Genomic DNA, 24,463 nt, shown 5'->3' on the forward strand with positions numbered 1-24,463 from the left:
AAGTGCTGAAGGGTAGACGAGGAGTTTGGGGATTATGCTTTTCTGTCCAAACAGAATATGATATCCAGCATTTAATGTTTTCACAGCTGTTCTGTTTTTCCTCTTTGTAAAACAATCTCAGAACTGGCAGTCATAGCTAATAGGGATGTTTTGTTTGTTTTTTTCTTTTTACCCCTTCAACTGAAGTTGAAAATAGGAGCATAATGCAGACTGGACATGCACTTTTTTTTCAGTAGCATCCCTATGTAAATTGTGACATGGATTTTGTGATACCTCTTCAGTAGTGATCTACCTTTCAAGTTTGAAATGAAAGTTTAAAAAAACTCAAACCAGACAATGAGTTGTGGGTTCTGTCTTAGTTTGGATCCTGATTCATGGTGCTTTGTGAATGCCAGTATTGCAAAAAAAAAAAAATCTTCAGAATGTGGATAGAGATAGTAAAAGGAAAATGACACTGTTTATCTTTAGGTTCCTATTGGTCTCTATTCAGTTTAAATAAAAGATGTATGTCAGGCAAAAGATTCACTTGACTGATTGCACTATTTCTAGCTCAGGTAGCTCCTGTTTAGAAGTTTTGAACTCTTACAGCAGTTATAATAAACATATTAAAGAAAAAAGAAAATACATAGTCACCTTTTCTGTGTCATAAAAATGTCTCCATGCTTTGTCAGGTAATAGTAATTGTGAAATAGCTGGTAAGATGTGTATTTAGCTCTATTTGTCTCATTAAAGAGAACAGGTTAGAACTTGACAGCAATAATAACAGTAAGCAAACTGGGGTTTTTTTGCAAATAATAAAAGATTTCTTGCTGATATCTGTTGATTACAAGGAAAGCAAAGGCAATGTGCAGTCTTGCAAAGGTCAACATTGTAAATGAGCAGTTGTATTATGTTCTGTATAAAGAACACAGGAAGTCTGCTTAAGCACTGTTTTGTATCTTTAACAACATTAGATATTAAAATATAGAGTAGGAAATTGCTGAAAAACTTCTAGCTGATAATACAAAAGATGTTAATCTGAAAATACATTTACAAGAAATTAATTTCTGTTTATGTTTAAATGAGGGGAAAATGACAACTTTATATATTTTTTAGTACTTGACAAAACTAATTATTTCACTCAACCATGTTTCAAGGCTACATACTTATATAATTTAAAAAAAATAAGAGTTATGTCAGGATGTTCTTCTATTGTATTTTGTCCAGAGCTAGAACAGTTTTTTGAGAATGAACGCTTTAAGCTTGTTTCACTTGCCCATTTCCCTCTGTAATCTTACCAGTTTATGAGATCTTTTGAAAATGACTTTTTTGCAGTTCTTCTGTGGTAGAAAATTGGTGTAATAAATTGCATGTGCAGGATTAAGAGTAGCATTTTGGCCTCTAGAATTCTCATTACTTTATATAATCTACAAAGTGGAAACCACAGCTCCGGATCTGATTAGCTGGCTCATAAACTCATTTTTTCACTGCTGTCAACCAAGCATCCTGACTTTTTCTACAGAGTTGCCTCCTTGTCTGTCTTCAACCTTTACCAATGTGTGAGTTTGTCCCCAGGTGCAAGACTTAGCATTTGTTTGAGGTCCCCATCAGCCTGTTCTTTCTGTTTGTTGAGGTCCCTCTGAATGGCAACCCTGCCCTCGAATCTGTCAGCCAGATCTCCATCCTGCCTATTTAGAGTCTCAGCAAACCTGCCAAGAGCACATTCTGTTCCGTTGTCCAGGGTGTTGAAGTCAAGTCGTGTAGATCCCGCTGTCAGCCCCTGAGGAACGGCATCTATAACAACATGGTAGTTAACCCATGAGGAATGCCGGTTAGACTTGGAAGTATTGACGACTTCTCTTCGAGCCTGGTAATCCAGATGATTTCCCACCCATCTTGCAGGCTACACATCCCTCCAATCAGGCAAAGACAATACTATGAGACTGCGTTGAAAACCTTGCAAACGTCAAGGTAAACAGCATTCCCAGTACTTTCCTTGTGCACTGAACCAGTCATCTCACTGCAGAGGGCAGATTTACCAGGAATTATTTGCCTTTTGCAAATCCGTGTTGGCTGTTCCCAGTCACCTTGCTGCTGTCGTGCTTGGAAGGGGCTTCCGTGAGGACTTGTTTTGTAATTTTTCTGGGGACTGAGTTGAGGGTGGTCATCCTGTTGTTCACGAGGTGTTTCTTCTTCATTTGTTTGAAGGTGTCTGTATACATTTACCTTTTTCCAGGGACATCTACCGATCACCACTGCTTTTCAGATGTGATAGGGAGAGACCTCTTGTGCAGCTTAATCAATATGTGCATCTCCTCTAGATCCGTAAGCTAGTATGTTTCCCGTTTGCTTAGGTGGTCTTTAAGTTGGCTCTGCTTTCCTGCAGGTAGTACAGCTGTCCTCCAAACTCTGCTGCTAGGCACTGGGCTTGAGAAGCCCGAGGGTAGACCTCACTGGTAAAGTCTGGCAAGGCATTGAGTGTCTCAGCCTCTTTCATCTTTCATGTCCTTTGTCACTAGGCCTTTCCTGTCTTTCAGCAGTGGGCCTGTGTTGTCCTTGTTTGTAGAAGGATATCCAGCATGCTCACAGAATCCCTTCTTTTTGTTCTTTGTGTCTCTTAGTACCTTCAGCTTCAGCTGTGGTTTTCCTAATTCTATCCCTGCATGCCTGGAAAGTGCTTCAGTGTTCCTCCTGGGTAACTTTTCTCAGGTTCCGCTTTCTGTTAAGAGTCCTTTTATTTTTGTTAGATGTTCCCCATTTAGCCTAATAGCAGATCAAATGGACCCTTCTCATCCTCTGTGAAAGTTGTTCTTGTAGACCATCCAGTTCTTGTGAGCACCTTGTCTTTCATGACCATTTCCCATGAGATCCAGCCAAGCAGATCCCTGAATAAACTGAAGTCCATTTTCCTTCAGTCCAGGGTTTTTCTTTGTTCTGTTACTTGCTTTCTTCCTTTCCCTGGGAATCTTAAGCTCCAGCGTCTCATGGTTGCTGCGGCCAAGGCAGCTGCTGACTTCCATGGCCCCAATTAGACTGTGGGTGGTGTGTTTCGGTTTTGTGTTGTGGGTTTTTTTTATTTTCCCCCAAGTAGAAAATTCTGTAGAGCAACCCTCCTAGTTGGTTTGTTCAGCATTTGTGTCAATACTTGTCCTCAATGTACTTGAGTCTGGATTGCTTGTGCCCTACTGTGTTGCTCTTCCAGCAGATGAACTGCTGGTTCTGTTCCACCATGAGGACCAAGGGTAAGTGTGTGAAAGCTTCCCTTGTTGCCCTGTCCTCTTACCTCACATCTCCAGCACCTCAAGAGCTTGGTTTAGTCAGGCTTCAAATATATCTTTCTCATGATTCCAAATTTCTCTTGGTATGTAGAAACAGTACTTAAGGACCATTGTTGTTTATGTGAGACTGAATGTGTTTGCCATCCAAAGGTAAATGATTTATTTGGCATATATCAGGTAAATGTTTGGTTTTGTTTCCATATATTTTAACACACAAACAGATGATTTAAACGTTGTCATTTCTGCCTCAGTCTGTAAGTTAATTTGACCTAAATAATCAATGTGCATCTACTCATCTGTTTCTTCTTCACTATAGAGAGATATATTTATGTTGAGCCGTTTTTATCTCCTATTCTGCATATCCTAGAATCAAGATTAAAAAATTTTCAGTGTTACATTGTGATAAAAGTGATCCGTGACTAATGGTAGGTGCAGTGTAGGAAAGAAAAGTGTGATCTAATTGAATATGTTGAAAAGCAATAGCTGATGTTTTGGCTAGTTTGTTAGTGGATTTTTTCTTTTCAAAACTTAGCTAAAGAAACAAAAAACCCCTGATGCCCCCAATTCACAAAAAGGCTGGATGTGGTAATATCTGGCAGCTTTTCATATGGTTTTCAGGAATACGCTGTTATAATGGTGGTGGCGTATATTAATTCAATATTATCTATTTAAGTCTTCAGAAATATTGTATTTCTTCTGGGGATGAAGCTTTATAAGAAAGAACCAGGAATACAAACTTGGTTCATTTTGGAAAGGTTTTATTAACACTGCACTTAACTACCTGAATATATTTTTAAAATTGTGTTCTTTTTGAATGTGGAAAAGAATACCTTGTGTAAGATAATACTGTCTGCTTTGAATTGCAATGAACACACACAATTTAAAGAAGCTCTTATTTAATCTTCAGGATTTAAAACATTTATTTAGTGTGGATTAGGTGTTTCTTTTGGTTTTGTGTGTATCATCTGTTTTAAAATACATTTTAAAACCTGACACAGGCTTCAAGCTGTCAAGAAGATGAACAAGTGGTCCTTGTCAGAACAGATCGAAGCGGAAGGGCATGGCCTGTGACAGCACCAACTGAACCGCAAGAGCCTAAAGGGGGACGGAGAAAGCGACAAACGGTAACTTTTACAAATGTATTGCAGTGTAATTCCGCAATGATTTTGTAGTTTTACTTTTATGATGCCATAATGAATCTGAGCATCTTATCAGAATGTCAATAAGTAGTTAAAAAGTCCCTTTTGGAAGATGATTGTAATTAGGTGTTAGAGTACATATTTATTAAGCATATATTAAGTTTATATTCAGACTGTGTTTCCCTGGGGATCACTTTAGGGCTTATTTAAATGCACGTTCAAGGAAAAGTTTTTCCAATTATCACAGTCTCTTAGCCAAGTAGTTTATATTACCTAAAATTATGTAAATAATGCAGATTAGTAGAGGTGAATATTTCCAAAATAAGAAATATTTTACTGGGATACTCAGGTCTTGGGAGCTAATTTTCATTTTATTTTCTCCTGAACAAAAATACTGCTACTCCTGATAATAAATACTATGACCTAATCCTTGTAACAAAGTGCTTTGGGGGACAGTGAGAAGCTCGTAGTGTTTTATTCTTAGGATGTTTGCTTGCAACAGTAAATAAACTAATATTTCCATCGTCTTGGGAAAAGAGGAGTTGACAATACCTCATACTTCTAGCAAGTATGTTCTTGATTAGTAGGACGGCTCAGTTTGTAACACTGCTATGGAGGAGTGAAAGGCACAAGAATGTGAAGAATTGATTGTCATCTTGCTGTTGTTTCCATTTTGGAAAATGCCATCTCTGCTTTATGTTGATGACTGTTCCCTATGCTCCGTCAGGATTTAGTTAATCCTGCCCAAAAGGACAAACTCTGTTCTCTTGTACTCTCTGTCTAAGATGGCAGCATTTCCCAGCAGAGGTATCACATTTATACATATTTTTAGTAGCGTCTGTGACTTGACAATTGAAAAGCTTCTGTAAATAATAAAGTTTACTTTTTGGAATATTCCATGTTTCTGGGCTGATTAACTGTTTCAGTGAATTACTGTACATCTTTCCTGAGTGGTAATGATGTAGCTGTGATAGCTTAAGGATATAAAGGATATAGCGATTGTGGGAAGCGGCTGTATTTTGTTTAGACCTACTGATGCAGTTGAAGAAAGGGAAAGCTGTTTTTTTTTTTCTTAGGTCAAATGAAGCAGCAAGCCCAATTGTTTTAGATGCGGTTAGTTTGATTTCTGATTCTTTAAACATTTTGAAATTACTAGGATCTGATTTTTGTAGTTGATCTTTCTCACTAGGTTCATATTTTTAATATGTTTATTTCCAGGTCCCCACTCATATAGATAAAGAAAGAGTAAGGTATTTTCAGGATGATGATAGTATGGACCTGAAGGATTTGGTCAAAAATGAGAAGATGAGAACAGCAGAGGATCAAAACTCACTCTTCATGCGTATGGCATCAAAGGTAAGGTGTCATGTGTATGGCTTTGAAATTGAGAATTTTGTTATTAGAAATATCAGGGAGGACATGAGGCCTCAGTGCTCCATGTATGTTACTTTTGATTGAGAATTCTGATTGTCGTGAATAATAATAAAGTCTGTTATAAGATGATCCTGGTAGATGTTATTGAAGTGATGGAAACCTGAATGCATGGAGAAATGTGGTGCGTTCCGTTCCGTCATAGAGGTGATTGTGCCGTTCCTCTGCCTGTAGAATTTGATGCTTCTGAGGTGAACACTTTTAGAGTGTGTTGTACATTAATAGGTTACTTATGCCCAACAAAACAGGTTTTCCCCAAATTAGTAACAGATAAAAGCAGCATTTCCTTAGTGTTTAGAATGTCTTTTCCATCTAGAAGTTACAAGTGTCAATGAGATATGAAGCAGACTACCTGAAATACCATCAGGACGTCCTGGATGATGAGATAATTCATGCTTGCAGGCCACACAGATTTATACACCATGGTTCCATGAGTAATTCCACTTAAAGGAGCAGCCAGCTCACAGACAGATACTGCAGAGCAAATGGAATGATTTATTTCTGTCATCCAAACAGAATAATAAAGGATACTTTCTGTGCTTGATATGGAAGTGTTTGACAGAGGCGATTTCCAATAGCTATGACATCCAGTTTCTCTAGCGTGCTTCGTATTTTACTAGGTTACTGCTCCAGTATTTTGCGCACTGCTGAGCAGGTTTTGAAAAAGCTTGCTGGCATGGAACTGGTATCATCACAGACAAAATTCATTTTTCCATTTATCTAGAAGGCAGACAAGATCCTGGAGAGCAGGTTTTGCTTGGTGGTTGTGGTGTTTTATTTTGTTTTATTTTATTTTTTTTAATTTTAATTTTTTCTCAAATTCTCCTTCTTCGGATGATAATTGAAAGAATCAGAAAAGCTGTGATAATTCCTTGTAGAAAATATTTAACCTGATGCTATAAAGCATCTGTCAGGAAGTTCTTCTGAAGAGATTATCAGAACTGTAGAAAGTAGCGTGGCTTATGCATCTTCTCCTTCAGCTACTTCTGGTAGAAGTTCTCATTTTCTTCTACTCACATACTAAAAAAAATGGTGCCCTTAGGATCCAGATAAATAAATGTGTCTTGTCGCTAGTATTTGATTTCCTTCCGTACCTTCCTTTCTAAAAAAAACCCGCAAACACGTAATACTTTTCTTCAAAACCTGTGCAGTAGTGCAAACTATTAACTATAATTAACTAGCGTGTATGTCATGCAAATATTTACGAGTAAATGAAAGTGTAGGGACACAATAAAACTTTGTACTGTCTGCATCATATGATAATAAGCATAACAAAGAGAAATGGTTGCCATTTTCTAAAGAACCTTCCATTCCAAGTGGAATGGAATTTAAAAAAATCTTTGACTCAATTCTGGGCATCGAAGATGGGTTTGTAAATCATTATTAACATGTCTTTCTGACATTATTATTAATGTACTCAATTTGTCTTGTTTTAGTCTGATGTTTTCATGTGTTTTCTTCCACTGAACAGTTTACAGGATTGGTTTTTTGCTCTGATTCTTTCCAGAGATGTGAAAATAATACCAGACTAATTTGAATTTCCTGATTTTGGTAATAGCAAATGTTTGCAGTGCCCCTATGGAGTGGAGAGTGCTCTCAAAAAGAGAAATATTTTTTGCTCAAATTTTTTCAAACTCAAATGAAAGGCCATTTTGACTTTCTGAGAAACATATGTGTACAGTAATGTACTTGGCTTGCTGTGAAATTACTAAACTTTGTGAGAAGTATTGTTTGTGTATTCATATATTTATTGAATCCAAGTTTTTTCATTTTGGGCTGGAAATAACGTTTGACTCTTCGAGCATATTCAGTAGTCCTTGGTTTAGTTTTTGGGTTTTTAACATTATATTAAGTAATTATTAATGCACGGAAGAGTAGCAAACTTGAAGAGAGATCAAAGGTCCCTGTATTATTTAGTTTTGCAAGCCTTCAAAGGGAAGATTCTGATATTCTTCCTTTGTATTTCTTTTTGTTCTTTTCTTTTTATCTATTCAGTTTTGAAATGCTGTGTATTTTCCAAGTTCTTAATGACTGAGACACTTAATGCAAAAGCAGCTATACAAGAGATTCACTCAGCCCAGTATTCTCTATCCAGCAGTGACTGCTTAGGAGAGTGTAAGAACAGGTCACATTTCCAATGATGCAGCCTTTTTGTATTTTCCTGGCCTTTAGCAATTTGGAATTTTTTATGGTACCTCCTTGTTGTGGTTTAACCCGTCAGGCAGGCACATGCCACATAGCCACTTGCTCAAACACCCCTCAGGGGGATGGGAAAGAGAATTAAAAAAAAAGTGAAACTCTTGAGTTAACATAAAGACAGTTTAATGGGACAGAAGGAGAAAATAACAACAACAACCATACTACTACTACTACTACTAGTAATAAAATACACATAGCAAGTGATGCACAATGCAATCCCTCACCACCCACCGACTAATGCCCAGCCTGTCCCCAAGCAGCGATCCCCACACCCGGCCAACTCCCCCCATTTTTTGTTCAGCATGATGTCAAATGGTCTGGAATATCCCTTTGGCCAGTTTGGGTCAGCTGTCCTGGCAATGAGAAGTTCTTGAATTGGTATAAGCACTACTTAGCAACTACTAAAACATCAGTGTGTTATCAACATTATTCTCATCCTGAATCCAAAACACAGCACTGTACCAGCTCCTAGGAAGAAAATCGTCTCAACCAAAAGGTGGACACTCCTTACCTGGTATTTCTCTCTGCTTTTGGTTTATGGATAGTTTTGTTAATTGGGGATTTGACTGAATATCCCCTGTTACTTCCTTTTGGTGACTGCTCATCTCCCACTCTGTCATCTGTACCTATTGCTAAAAGGTATGAGCTCTAATAATTGAATTTGAAGAAAACGGAAAGCTAAATCCTGTATGCATAACACCTTTGGTTGGCATTCTTGTACCTGCAGCCAGTTCCTCCAAGATTTTAGTTACTTGCAGTGTAAGGATTTCCAAGACAGTGGGGTAATTTGGTCCGTTTAGGAATGGTGCAGAAATAGCCTGGCTTAGTGTACAGCTGTTTTAAAAAAAGATTCTATACAAATGAGGGTGAAATTTGGTAACTGAACTTGCATTCATATTGTAGAAGAAAATGCGATATAGTATTTAACCTCTATAAATAGGCAATTATGAAGAACTAGGAGCCTGTTTAATTGGGAGTTTAAAATGAGTCCCTAAAGAGAAAATGCTTGCAGGTTATGAGGGACCCTCTAGTACACAGTGCTAATTGCACATGTATGCCACTGGTGAAAACATTCTAAGGGAGTGAACGCCCTCCCAAAATGGGATAAAACTTTAGTTAATTGTTTTTATTTAAAAATAAATCCAGGGGTGGGTGAGCGGAAGAATAAAGAGTTTCTGGGGCTGAAACAAATACCAAATCCAGAATCCAACCATTATTTTAAAAGTACTTCTCATGTCTGAGTAAGGAGAATGGAAAAGAGCTTGAGCCTAGCAGGCTTAGAAGTAAGCTTTGATAAGAAAGATTGAAAAATTATCTTCTGGGAATTACTTTAAGTAATTATTTTGAGTTTGCTAAAAGCATAAAACTATGAGTTAAACTCATTGGAAACGAGACGCCTGCAAGAATGTGGTGTTGAAAAAACCTGACCGAGGTATAATTAGAGCATTTAGGAAAGATAAATGAGGTCAAAGCGTTTCTTTTGCATGAACTATTATTTACAGGGAATAAAGAAAAAGCTATCTCAAGCTAACAGTGTCAGTAAAATGACTTTTAGCTCAAATTTATAGAAATCCATTGTTTTAAAAAGAAACTTGAGTTTGAGATGAATAGTAATAAATGACTGAAACCAAATGATCATCACTTGAGTGGTCTGAAAGAAGTCAGGAGTGACATGCTGAACCATGAACTGCTGAGTGTAATCTTTATTCATCCCGAGGAACAGACGATGGCAAGTATAATGGCCATCTTTAAAAAGAAAACAGTGCAGGAGTAAATGGTTGGTTTTTATTATAAAATATTATAAAACCAGTGGATTCGTCAGGAATCTCTCATGTTCACCACATACATAAACCTTCTGGAGGAAGGGACACTTTATGACCTGACGATTTGTTTTTGTTACAGAATTATTCAGGACTGTCAAAAATAGAGGTCAGTGTAAACTGTAAGTTATAGAATTTCAAAATACAAAGCTGGGATTTTTCTAGCATTGTGAAACTTTTATCTGAACTGATTCTTAAGATTCACTTCAGAGAGCTGCTGGAGAGATGTACATATTTTAGCGGTGTGAGTCATCTGTCCTATTTTGAATGCCGTCTGACAGACACTATGGGTATGGAAGGAATTAAGATGTCTAGCTCAGACACAGGAGATTAAGCTATAGACCTCTCAGATAAGGAGAAAGAGATCCCACCGTAGCTATCGAGGCAGTAAATTCAGAAGAAATTCAGGGTTGATGAATGCAAAATAATGGTGATTGTGAAGCTGAGTGAACTGTGCATGTACAACAGGCTGTTCCTGCCTGATTTGAGAGTCATTGTGAATCTGCAAACATCGTTTCAGTGCTGGTGGGACTGTGGAGAAAAAGGGAATTTAGGACATACTTAAAACGTAAGGCTACTCTAGTGCACCCATGGCATACCCATAGCTTCGATGCTACCCACGTTCGTAAAGCATACTTGGTGGTCGAACATACAGAATGGTGCCATTTGAAAAAAAACGAAGTAGCCCAAATTTCTTCAGCTTGGGAAAAAGGCAGCTGGTTGACTAGAACACACAATTCACTTAAAACTGTAATAGAAAACAATTATTTTTGTTGCTCAAATGTGAAGCGGTCACATAGCAGGGTTTAACATGAAGGAGGTTTGTGGGGTTTTTTTATTTGTTTGTTTTTTTCCAGTGGAGAAGGAAATTGTAGAACGTGTCCTGCAGAGCATGAGATGCTGTGGAGGCCTTAATTGTGAGTGGGAGGAAAAAGGATACAGCGCCTTTGTGAAGTTCTGTTTCATTGGTAAATACTGAGTAGGGAGATCTAAATAGGATTTTGCCTCAGGATTTCCACAGAGAAATGCTGAGAGCTGCAAGTGTGTAGCAGAAGTGTCAGTTCTGCATGCCTTGTTGATGCTTTTCCCCGTACATTTTAGCCGTTGCTGGAGATTGATTTTGCAACATAAACTGATCACACTGGGTTAGAGCAAGCAGCTGTTTAGTATGCTTCATTCTAACGGTTTCTTTCTTTTTGGTTTAGTTTTTGTTTGTTTTGTTTAAGGATAAAACCTTTTAATGATGTTTCAAGAATGTATTGTGTTTTCTGACTTTAGCAACTGCTTCATTTTAGTTTGGGAAGGCTCTGAAGTTCCTACTGAATTCAGTAAGCTTTGGGTCAGATGCTATGTTCTGTGTTTATTTTTTGTTACTAGGCAAAGGTGCACTACATCATATTATTTATTAAAACAAGCTTATCGAATGAATAGCTGGCCCTCAAATAATCTCTTAAGATTAAGCCATATTATTTATTTACTAGCTAAATGTGCTGGAGCATGTGCTCAAAGAAGACGTTTTTGCCTATTGCTGTTCAAGATGAGGTTGTTCACTTTCAGCTGTACAAGGAATCTGTTGCAATAGATTTTTAGTTGTCCACATTTTACTTCATGGTACTGAAGTCCTCCAGTCCCATGCAACGTCACATTTACGTTTTAAAGGTATTTTTGTTTTGCTTTTACAGAAAGAAGCAGTCATAAATGCCAGTTCTTATCTGTTAAAATCTGAAGTGCTTTTCATAGTTTCTGTATTGGCCATTCCCAGATCTTGTAACCACAAAATGTGATGGTTCCTGAAGTGGTGGTTGCTTCTTGATCCTATATTAAGAACCTGGCTCCTCAGCATCCTGAGTTTTTAATGTCTTTCCATGTCTGTAGAATGCGTTCTTGTTCACAGCATTACAAGATCAGTGTTAGTGCTGATGTGTTGGCAGGAGTCTAAAAAATTTGAGTGTGATTACAGATATTCTAGATGGTTTCTTTGTGTGCTTTATAAACCTATACTACAGAGGGTATCTGCATTATGGTCTGGGGGTTCAGTGAGACAATCTTCGAAAATCTTGCATCTCAAGTAGATTCAGCAAGGTGTTTTTAGGTCCAGCAGGAAGTCTGACAACCAAACCTCTTTTGTCAGTTTTGGTTTGATGACATAGTACACAAATTTAACACATACATCTTACTCTTTCTGCCTTCATTTGAGAAGTGGAAAAAAAAATCCATGAAAATGAATGTATAATCTTTCAGAAGAGCAATGGGAGGAAACTGCTGAAAGTCACAGAATCACAGAATGGTTGGGGTTGGAAGGGACCTCTGGAGATCATCTAGTCCAACCCACCTGCTAAAGCAGGTTCACCAGAGCAGATCACATAGGAATGTGTCCAGGTGGGTTTTGAATGTCTCCAGAGAAGGAGACTCCACAACCTCTCTGGGCAGCCTGTTCCAGTTCTCTGGCACCCTCAAAGTAAAGAAGTTTCTCCTCATATTCAGATGGAACCTCCTGTGCTTCAGTCTGTGCCCATTGCCCCTCATCCTATCATTTGGCACCATTGAAAAGAGTCTGGTCCCATCCTCTTGACACCCACCCTTGAGATATTTATAAACGTTGATGGGATCCCCTCTCAGTCTTCTGTTCTCCACGCTGAACAGGCCCAGCTCTCTGTCTTTCCCCATACAAAAGATGCTCCAGACCCCTCATCATCTTCATAGCCCTCGCTGGACTCCCTCCGGTAATTCCTTGCCTTGAACTGGGGAGCCCAGAACTGGACGCAGTACTCCAGAAGTGGCCTCACCAGGGCAGAGTAGAGGGGGAGGATAAACCTCCTGAGACCTGCTGGTCACTCTTCTTAGTGCACTCCAGGATACTGTTGGCCTTCTTGGCCACAAATGCACATTGCTGGCTCATGACGACTCTATAAATGATGTCCTACCTAGGATGGCAGAATGGAGATCCTACCCCTTAAATTCTGTTGAAAGATTTCATTCATTTTATCAGTCTGAATGGCTTTTGTTGAGTGATTGTTGTGATTTCTTAGGTGTGGCTGCTGGGATAAAAGCAACCCACTGCAGACAAAGCAATTGCTTTTAAAGAATGAAATATAGGGTATATTTTTACCAACAACCTTCCTTTAAGTATCTGTATTGCACAGTTCTCATTACAGCGTTGTTTTTGCTTTCATGAGCTTTAATGTCAAACCTGATGCCAACATAATTTGCAGGAAAATGTTTGTGAGGTGGCTCATCCTTCGGTTGGGTTGGATGCCTCATTTCAGCTGAACAGAAAACAAACTAAAATTTGTTGGAATTACCAAAAAAATATATATTTTTAAAAATTCTGTTGCATTCGTTAGTTGTCTTAAAATTGCTGGCTGCTCGGCCAAGTAAAAAGAAAAGTTAGACTACAAACTTAAGAACTTCTGCTACCATAATATAGCCAAATATGTCTGGGTTGTTTTTTTTTTTTTTTGTTTAGAGCTTCTATTTTATGGTCAGGTTATATTTTTCCATGTTGTCTATATCTTGTTCAGCCCAGTGAACGTTCAATGTCTGGCAACAAGGTGGCTCTCCAGCCCTTACAGCTCTTTGGTTATGCACTGTGATCACCCTTATTGGCACCTTTAATCCAGTGTGAATTTAGCAATGTGAACAGAGGAGCCTCAGCCCTCCGTGTCTTCATCCTGCCGTCTAGTACAGTCTTGTGCGGTGGGTTTGCTCCTGCTCCCGTCATGTGTTGGACCATCCAGTGGTGTAATTCCCCTGCAGTTGTGGCAGTGGCCAGCCATGGTTACCACTAAGCATACGGACTACAGCACTATAATTTCTTTCAGGGATTTTCCCAGGGCTTTTATCACTTTCCCAGACTGTGCCAAAAAGGAAACTCCAACCACACGGCTGTTGAGGACTGAGGAAATGATCACTGCTCTCACGCGTGGAATGCAATGAGAAAGACAGACCAGTGTATTTTCTGGCTTTTACACAGCTGAATGCTCTGTTCCACAGCAATGTTACTCTCCTGGTATTTAGTGTTTTAATGGTATTTCAAATTATATACGGGCTAGTAGTCACGAATCTCTGAATACAACAACATAATTGCAGTTTCGTAACAGGAGACGGGGATGTTGAAATAGATATAATTTATAAAAGGATTTACTTTCTTAAATGGGGCATGGAAGAAATGGCAGTACATAGACCCAAAATCTCTGTCCATGAAATCTCTGTCTAATCCCATAGGCAAATGATGGTCTATATAACTTTATCTCATGCCTGACTCCCACTCAGATTCACAGGCTGAACATGTATTGTGGTCAAGGCACACTCATCCTTACAAATCTTTTTCCCACCTGTAAAGTTTCCTTTTCTTAAGGGCTCCGTGAGATCAGATGGAGAAGATATGCCATCTCCTTGCTATTTGTTTGCCTGTTGAGCCTATGTTTTAAATTTAGATGGAAATCAAATTCTGATTTACCATTCCCTTTTTGCCCATTCTTCTTTTTCTAGTCATGGTTCTAGTACGACCATGTCGTACTTGAGGCTCTCATCTCCTGTTACTTTTTGGCTTCTGTGCACAGCAGGTTGATGTGGACATCAGTTGCCTCAAACAGTTTGAAATAGACCCTGTCCTACAGTGTACCATGCATGTTGTTATGTCAGACTTCTGAACATAATGAAAAGCCTCAAATCTTTAATTTTCAGTGTTGAAAAAGCTTTTTTAAAAATAAAACCCCAACAGTAATATTTTTGATATATGGAAGAAAGCAGGCCTTAAAATCTAATTCTTTCACTGTTACACTTAAAGAAAAAAAGCTGTTTGGGGTCTCCATATTTCTACTTTTTTCTTTCTTCAGCTTGAAAAGCAGATTGGGTTCTCACTGCTACAGGAGTATAACTATAGGATACAAAAAAGTCAACAAAATATTTGAAAACAGATTTTTTGTTTTTCATGCCAGTTTTAAAGTCCAAAATATGTGTGAAGTCTCAGGTTTTCACTACTGATAGCTTTAAGTAACCTGTCTGTAGTTCCTTCTGCCCTTGACTGTTGTAAGTAGTTCAGTTTTCCCAAATTCATACTGTTAAGGCTTATGTAATCCTTTCACTTATGTCAATAGAAGTTTGTGGGTGTGTAGAGACCGATTTCTAGAACATTGCCTCAATATAAATTACCTTCTATTTGTACACGTAAATTCTACTATGGCATTTTTTTCTTTTTGATTATGTTTTACTGAAAGAAAGTGAGAAAGATTAATTTGTGTTGTTCATCAAACCATTTAAATTCTGGCCATAAACTCATTTTCTTTGTAAGTGTCTGCAGTAATCCATAACATCAATTTAAGCAGTGAAAAATAGAGAATTATATTAGAAATTCTGCCTGTCATTTATGGATTTAGTGAAGAGATATGCTGTTATTACAAGTTTGTAAAAAGTGAGTTTGCATGGTGCCTTTGCTTCGTTCTGAAGTCTGTAAAATGGAAAATTGCTTTCAGCCTTATCTTTTTTACTTGCTGCGCAAACCTGCCTGTTGCACATTTTTGCATTTCCATCACCATAAACCAAAATAATAGTCTAGAAACATTTTAAAAGCTAAAGTGAAAAATGCAGAATGTTTCTGCTGCTATCATGTAATAAAGCCTTTTCTTCTCTTTCTTCACGTGGTGAAGCCATTCTAGCACAGGATTTAATAGACATGATAAAGCTCTAACAAAGCTCTGGTGCACTGTTGCTTTTTCCATTTACTTTAAGATCTATGCATGTGCATGGTGTGCTGTTAAAAAAAATACGAAAACCCAAGAGGAAATGATTTCAAATACCTGCGTTATGCTGCATGTCAGGTCAATGCACTAAATGACTTTCTGTGAATATTGTGTGGACACAAAGCTGTTTCTGCATGTGGACACACATCAACAGCAGTGACAGCTGGGATAGGAGAGAAAACCTGGGAACAGGGGGAACTGTGGTGAAGCAACCCATAATAAATGGCTCCGTAAGCATTTGGCGTTCTTCATGAATTATGTTACAATTCCAAGATATGCTGCAAATAAAGACTCGTGCACGCCTGTATTTTCTAGGCGTATAAGTTATGGCCAGGGATAACTGTAAAGATAAATGCTAATCACACTTTTAATAGCAGAATTCTATGGCTGAAGGTATTTTGTTTGACTTTCATTTCATTGGCTTGCATATAAAGTTTTATCTGTCCTAATAACTAATTATAGCAAAATCAACAGTTTTCATTTCAAATAACTGAAGCAAAAAGGAGCATTGTCCCTAATCGTTGCACAGGACTCTACTGTATGTTTGTTCCTTGACTTCTGCTGCTCAAAGGTAATTCTGAACTACCTTGTTCATCAACATGATTCATAATATTTTCCTGAATGTGTCATGGGCCTTAAAAGCACGCTGTGCATTGCTATGTTAAAATCCTTCGATACTATGTGTGTTAACATATTATTTATTACCCTGGAATGATAGGTTTCTGAAATGCCTATATGCTGAATTATATGTTGAATTAAACCTACATGTTCAGGTGTCTGTGGTCGTAGGGAGATTGGAGTTGTAATAACGGTAACATGATAAAATTCTACCTTGACTTGGCTTGAGCAAATGCTCTTTGAGATCAGAAATTCTGTTTTCTGAGCTAAAATGCTAAATGCTGAATAAATGTAACTGTGATGAGGTATGTTCATATATCGCTCAGGTTTCTATTCTAAAATAATAGTTTGTTCTTCTTTATCGCAGCTTCCCAAAATATATTGAGACAACATTCCACAAGTATTAACTCTGTCATTTAAAGTTGAAGACGTCAGTGTTGCCATGACAATATAAAACCAAACTGATACGTTTTATACAATCTATAGACTTTTTTTCACAAATTTTCCAAGCAGATGCACTTTTATTAGCTTATATGGAAGTAACTTTTAGCTATGATTGTGTTAGCGAGAAAACAGAAAAAGCAGAAGTTCAACAGTTGCATACAAAATAGAACAAGAAAATAAGCAGAAAAATATGTGTACAAAAAAGCTGAAAATTCCCCATGCTAGAAAGATGCAGGTATATTTTGTTACCGTGCTAATTGCATTTAAGAGAATTTCCTGTGTATTATATAGGAATAATCCCTGATGACTAGGAGTTCTGTCTCTTGAGGTTTCCTTTCAGTATCACAATGGCATTAAATTCTTCAGCGGGGCTTTCTTTCCAAAGGACGCACCCAAAGAGCAAGTGACAGCAGCGGAGGGAGAAGCAGGAGACACAATGTGCAGCACCCTTCGGATGGAGGGTGTGGGCGGCCAGCAGTGTGTAAGAACCAGTTTAAAATGAAGCTATGAGATACTGTTCCATCAGTCTGAACACTTGGCGGAAACATGAGGCTGACCCCAGAGCGTACCTGACACAGACCTACAGGAGTTACTTTCGGAGTTAGCCCCGTGCAAAGGTGCCTAATGGCTTCAGTAACACAGAGAAATGGAAAAAGACACAAATTATTTTATTAAAAGAATGTTATATAATGAAGTAATGAATTAAATATATTCATGTTATTCATGGCAATTATAATGTTAAGGGTTTCATGGGCAAATACAACATTGTAATTTTTCCCTCTTTCAAATCATTCTCATGCATGCATAGTCAGATGCTGATCTCTTTCTGAGTTCTGGTGAATAGTTGGTGATTTCTCTCCTTGTTGGGCATTTTGGCCACATTTGCACATATTAGATCTGTCCAAATGAGATCCCTAAGGGCGATTTTTATCTGCTCCTGGAAGAAGTTTGAATGCCTTCCCCAGCTGCTCTATAAATGTTTATGTAATACAAGCCTTTCTTGGCCAGGGCAAGCAAAACTGTGCTGCTGTCCCTGTTGGTTAAACCAAAACTGCATCCTGGTTGTGGAAAACAGATCCCCCGTCAGATGGGTGGTAGAAATGTCTCAGTTGTACAATGACACCGTGAGGTTTAGGAAGCTGTGTCATTTTGCCTGGGTTCTAAGAGTCCTAGAGCCGCCTGTGTATTCTCTGGTTAACCAGTGCTTGCCAAGAGAGAAGGAAAGGTTGGAAAACAGATGCACATACAAAGGAAAAATGTGGCAGATGAGCCAGAATAAAAAAGTAGAATGAAAAAGAGGAGACAAGGAACTGTGGAGATGGTCTGTCTTATGAGAACACCAGTTTACATTAGCTCTTGGTTTTGGCCAACATCTGGTAGAAAAAAGGACTTCAGGTGCATTGTCTTTATAGATGTCTGAAATTCTTATATTAACTTTAGGCAGATCAGTGATGGTTTTTTAAGACATTCCAACTTAAAACATATATCAAAGTGACTACCTGCTTCTTTCTGATCTCTGTGTAGCACCTGAAATACAGCGAGTGCAGCATCCAGCACGGTGAGGAAACTGAATACACAACTTCTAGAATGCATTGATGTTCACATTTAACAGGTGTGATGCTTCAGCTGATGCAGAACAGCAGCTTTCCAGCGAATCTAATATGTCAGCGTAGTTCCTTCTTTGGACTTATACTTAGCTGTCTTTTGTATGGAAGAATATATGTATGAAATAAGTCAGTTTTTCAATGATTACTCGCTTTCCTTCTGGCATTTTGGAGAACACTCTCTTCTTGTTCTTTCCATTTCCCTTTAACTTGTTTGGAGAAATTTTATTATAGCCAGATAACACAATTGGCAGAACACACTGGGCACCTTATTGTAGAAGTAAGAGTATACATTTTTTGAAAGAGAATTTCAGTTTTTCTTCCTGAATAACTTTTCAAAAGGCCAATATTTAGAGTAGCAGTTGAAGAGTACCCTCTGGTCTGCCATAGTAGCAGCTACATTTTATTTTATTTCAGTTCTGACACATTGATGTTTGGCATTTGTAGGACTTGAGGGATAATAATATTTAAGGGATTATAATATTTAAGGGATTATGCCCTTGGAAAAAAGATTTTTCTCATTGCTCCTGGCAACTGTATTAGTGATGTTCATTGCTACTATTGCAATATTGCAGACTAAATGTCTTTATTAGTGGTTTCATTGTTTTTAAGGCAGAAAACATTGCTGAACGGATTTTCCCACTTGTATTCATACCGTATCTTATTTCAGTAGGAACACACAGTTCTTGCTGGATGATGTTTTTGCCTGTTTTTGGTTTCTGTACTTCCTGAACTGTTTTGAGGTATGTTGGAAGGACACTGTGACAATATGGGAGTTGTAAAGAAATTCTTATTCCTTACATGACTGTTGTTTTTAGAGGTGGAAATATATCCTGTTTTAACACTCTTCTAAAGTCATCTAAAGGATGTGATAATACATAGCAAGAAATGAAGATTCAGGGACAGGGTGACCATCTGTAACTTGGTCTGCGTCTCAGAACTGCAATATAACAGCACTGTGCATTGATGTGCTAGACTTACGACTTCAATAAAGGTCTCGTAAGCTTCTCCTTAAAGGTTTGAAAAGGGGGAAAGAAATAAGCCCTCATTTTTCAACTTCACCCTTGTCTGTTTTTCTTGAGGAAGGGAAAGGTATATTGCTTGAAGAGCATCCAATTGGACATGAGTTATTAATGACTAGGCATCTTTTATTGCACAAGGTTTAAATGTTTAAAACATCTTTTTTCTTAGACCCTGATTATTTCAAGCACTTATTTAATGTCTTTGAAGCTGGGGTGTTGGTTTCTTGAATTGCCTTGCATTCCTTATTATCTTCTGTTATTTGTTAGTATTGCAATCGAATCTATACTTTTGTTGCTGGTAGAGTTAATCTGAACCTGATCTGTGAATACTCCTTGAAATATCCCTTTACTTTGGCTCCTCTCTCCAAAATGCTGCATTGCTACCTACCTTTTCCCATCGCTTTACTTCTCCAAAGTAATCATATGTTTATTTTACTTCCTTTTCCAATGTGCTTCATCTAATTCTGTAGACTGATATATATTGCATCTTAAACCATAAGTGCAATGTTGTCTGGCTCCCATGGCCTCTAGCTGTGTGAAGAACTCTTCTACATATCTTTTTGTTTCCAGAAAAAATCCAAAATTTTGTTTAAGACTCTCCACTGACTTACTCTAGTCTGAAACACAGACCTTGGGTGGGATCCAGGCTGTAGTAGGAGCTTACACATTCCACTTATGTATGTGGACTGTTTAATAATATTAGAAGTGAAGGTATTATTTAATCTTTTCCATTGTTTCTCTTCACTTTGAGGACTTTTAATTTTGAATCCTGAAATACTACCATTGGATTTCCAGGAAGCACTAGGAGAATTCTTTGGTACAGCTGGGAAATCTTTCTCATAGTCCTTTTGGGTGACTAACTTTTGCCAAAGTATGGTTGGTTAGTTTGTTGTTTGTTTTTCCCTTTTTGTTGTTGTTTCATTTGTAGCTGGTTTTTTTTAAGTCTCCTGAATTGTGCTCATTTTCATTGACTCCACTCAAGGTCATGTATTGGACTTTATATTGCATCAGACCTACTCTTAGGTTTGAGTCATTGAATTATGAATTTCATTTAAAGAGAAAAACTTGCAAAAATGATTTTGAATTTTTTTTACATTTGCTTTAGCTATATGTGTTTTGAATATTTAGGGTATTAATGACACACAATTTTAAAGTCGTGTAGAGCAGCCAAAGCAGAAAATGCAGAAATACTTTCCTAAGTTCTTTAGAAAGTTCATCTTTACAAGCAAGACTGCTAAATCTTGATTTAGGCAAGACATCATGAGATTTTTTTGTCATCAAAATAAAAAAAGACTGATAAAGCTTAATGCCATATATATGGAGGGGTTCAGTGAGTTTTGAAGCTTAGTGAAATCTACTCTAATTTGGGTTTGAGTCCAGTGACCTCTTTTTTTTTTTTTTTTTTTTTTTTTTGCTTTCCTTTCCATTAATTGTCTCTTGCTGCTGTTGCCATAAGGCCACCTTCTTACCATGTGCTCTGTCACCTGGAGTCACCTTCAGTTCCTCTAGTTCCTCTCTACAGACTCCATCCCTGCCAAGTATCACCTATATGAGACGTAGCCAGTTTGTGTGGGTTGCCACTGTTAAGGTCCTTTAAGACATCACTGATCCTCAAGCATGTCTTCATAACAAATTCAGTATTTTCAGAGTTCTCTTTTAAATATGGGCACGTTAAATATGGCACGTTTAACTAAAATGTAGCAATTAATGAGGAAACAAAAACCTGCGGATCATTCGGTGTTGTTTCTTGTGATGTGCTTGTTGTGTTTGTTATCCATATCTAGCAACAGGTGTATTCAAGAAAGACTAAATATCGAAGACAAAGACTCTTTTCTCCACAAAATAGCTTAGTACTGTTCACTAGGTAAGAGTGACTGTTGGCATGTTTTCATAGAACATGAGGTGCAGAATCATGGTCTAATTATTTCACAAGAGATGATTTGATGGAGAGTGATAGTCATAATAGGAGAGGAGGAGGAAGGGGCAGACCAAAATGAAATATATGATAATATATGATTTTTAAAAAATTTATAGCTATCAAAAGCTGAAATTATGTCAAGTTAATACTGAAATACTTAGCCCTTAACTTGAGATGGAATATATTGTAGTAATATACTCTTCTTACCGCTGTCACTCATCTATATTTTCATACCTGTGCTGTCTAAGATTGCGTATGACTGCTCGCAGGAGATATACCTGGTGGTAGCAAGTGCTGCAGGTGCCATATGGAAGGAAGCAATGCTACTGCTTGCGCACTTAATGCTTTTCTCAATAAAGGATGCTACAAAGAGCTAAGTATTTTTTCTTGCGTATTTATAAATACGCGTAATTTTCCTGTGTATCTTTTCAGCTCATGGAAAAAACTGACAGGGACTACTACACTCTGGATGACATGTTTGTTTCCAAAGCAGCCAAAAGAGCGCGCAGCGGGGAAGAGGAAGAAATACAAAGAAGAAAAGCGATACATGAGCACCAGCAGCTTGCTGCACGCATGGAAAAGTGCCCATACTGCTTTGAGAGCAGTGAACTTTCTAAACATCTTATTATTGCAATCGGCACCAAGGTAAGAAAATAGCAATTTAACACAACTGTAAAAATAAGAAAGATATAAAGGAAGGCAGTGTTAATGTTAGAGTTCCTAAGCTTAAGAACAAAATTGCTTCTACGAAATGATTTGTTGTTCTGCCTCTTATTTTCCTTGTCCTTACAATTCATTTCACAAATTCCTCAAGGGTAAAGAAGAAAAGGATATAAATCTGTCATGAATTATAAAGCTAATCTTTGATATCAGAACTTCAGATTTTTGGATTTGTGGAAGACAGGAGCAATAATGAAAGATCTGAGTGCAAAGATTAGACTGTAGGTGGATTTGTGGAAGACTAAATCACACTGCATTGGAGGAAATGTGAACTGGTGAAGAATTGTATCTCAGTGATATAAAAATATTAAGTGGAGAATTCCAGTTTTAAGCCTAAAATCCTTTGAAGTAGTTTGCTACAGGGAACCTTCTTGTTTCTGTTAATGCTTTTAAATGTTGCAAAAATATTTGGATTTATAACATATTAAATTCTTGAGTATAGGCTATTTTTGTCATTCTTTATCCAAAGTTTTAATTTATTATTGATGTTTTAAATTTTATTTGAAACTTTTTATAGGCCAAGGAATTAAATGCATAGATATGTATTGAGGGTACATTGCACTTGTTTTGTATTATAGATAGATATTATATACATATACACATACACATATATAGCTAGATATATATATAAAAAATGAGAGGATTGAGAGCAGCCCTGTGAAGAAGGACTTGGGGTACTGGTGGATGAAAGATTGGACATGAGCCGGCAATGTGCCCTTGCAGCCCAGAAGGCAAATCGTATCTTGGGCTGCATCAAAAGCAGTGTGGCCAGCAGGTCGAGGGAGGTGATTCTGCCCCTCTGCTCTGGTGAGACCCCACCTGGAGTCCTGTGTCCAGCTCTGGAGCCCTCCGCATAAGAAGGACACGGACCTGTTGGAGAGGGGACAGAGGAGGCCACGAAGATGATCAGAAGGCTGGAGCACCTCTCCTATGAGGACAGGCTGAGAAAATTGGAGTTGTTCAGCCTGGAGAAGAAAAGGCTCTGGGGAGACCTTATAGCAGCCTTCTAGTACCTAAAGAGGACCTACAAGAAAGCTGGAGAGGGACTTTTTACAAGGGCACATAGTGATGGGACAAGGGGTAGTGGCTTTAAACTGAAGGAGGGTAGGTTTAGATTAGGTTTAAGGAAGAAATTATTCCCCATGAAGGTGATGAGGCACTGGAACTAGCTGCCCAGGGAAGCCGTGGATGCTTCATCCCTGAAGTGTTCAAGGCCAGGTTGGACGAGGCTTTGAGCAACCTGGTCTAGTGGAAGGTGTCCCTGCCTGTGGCAGGGGGGTTGGAACTAGGTGTGTCTCTAAGGTCCCTTCCAACCCAAACCATTCTAGGATTCTATATGAAAGTGCATACAGATATGTATCTGTGTGTGTATACATATATATGTGTGTTTGTATATCTGATAGATACACAGAGATATATCTATATCTGTATGCATTTATATATATTTTATTGAGTTAAGACACATATATATATACATTTCTATATTAAAAATATGTTGTAGTGGACTAAACAGTATGATTTCATAAAAGTTAGGTTACCAGTTGGTCTGTAAAGCTGATATTACTGCCTTGTTGGTGGAGCTGGTGTCTGAATACTACTAGTTCACTGGAACTACTGATGGATAATGGAACCTTTTTAAAAACACTAAAATTACTAATACCTTGCTGTGATTAGAAGATAATGACTTTCATTGGTTTGAAGTTTAGTAAATGATGTATTTCTGAGCTTTAGCAATAGGAAGGTTTTTAATGCTAGAAAAATGGGCGCTTAGTTTTTATTTGCTTCTTATAGGTTTACTTGTCTCTACCACGCAACCAGTCCCTTACTGAAGGTCACTGCCTGATAGCCCCTCTGCAGCACCATACTGCAGCCACTCTTCTGGATGAAGACATCTGGGAAGAAATCCAGGTCAGCTGCGAAACCGTCTCATGTTCTCACATTTCTGTAAAATAATGTTGTTTCTAATAATAATACACTTGTCATAAGTACCTGTTTTCATCATTTCCAGCCTGGCAGATCTTCTCTGATTCCACTAAGGGGCAGAACATTCTCGCATTATGGATAAAAATTAGTGGTCAAAAATTGAAAAATGCAGATGCAGGGTAAACACTAAAGAACAGTTCTCACTTACTGGTACTAGAAGAAGTTGCCTGGAATGCTGCAGAACCTCTGTTGTTGGAGGTCTAACCAGGTTAGATGAACATCTCTCAGGGCTGTGATGTAGGTATAGCTGGTCCCCTACAGAAAGTGGAATAACTGGCTTGGCAGTTAAGATTTCCTTGGGAGTGCCAAGGAAAAGAAAAGGCTTATCAGGGCAGAAAGATCTCTTATAATGAAACACAAGCTGAAGATATTTTATTTACATATCTTCGGGTTTTTAAAGCTAATCTGAGTTTTGGATGGATTATAATTGAGAGAGAACTATCTCCTTTTTCATATCAGCGAGGTCTCTGTTAGAATACAATTTCCTACATTTTTGAAAAGAATTATTAGATTTAAGTGCCAAACATGACGGGTCATGCTTTCCGACTCTCTTATGAAGACATTTTG

At 37.9% G+C, this 24,463-nt stretch overlaps 1 protein-coding gene across 1 annotated transcript in view; it reads left to right on the plus strand.

The window, feature by feature from the left end:
* Nucleotides 1-24,463, plus strand: part of CWF19L2 (CWF19 like cell cycle control factor 2) — a 74,276-nt gene that overhangs the window by 40,333 nt on the left and 9,480 nt on the right. Inside the window, exons 11-14 of the mRNA XM_065641935.1 lie at nucleotides 4,256-4,381; nucleotides 5,615-5,752; nucleotides 21,626-21,838; nucleotides 23,705-23,821. Coding sequence (XP_065498007.1) covers nucleotides 4,256-4,381; nucleotides 5,615-5,752; nucleotides 21,626-21,838; nucleotides 23,705-23,821 — 594 coding nt within the window. The remainder of the gene's footprint in view (nucleotides 1-4,255; nucleotides 4,382-5,614; nucleotides 5,753-21,625; nucleotides 21,839-23,704; nucleotides 23,822-24,463) is intronic.

This window comes from Caloenas nicobarica, chromosome 1, assembly GCF_036013445.1.
Source record: "Caloenas nicobarica isolate bCalNic1 chromosome 1, bCalNic1.hap1, whole genome shotgun sequence".
Lineage (NCBI taxonomy): Eukaryota > Metazoa > Chordata > Aves > Columbiformes > Columbidae > Caloenas > Caloenas nicobarica.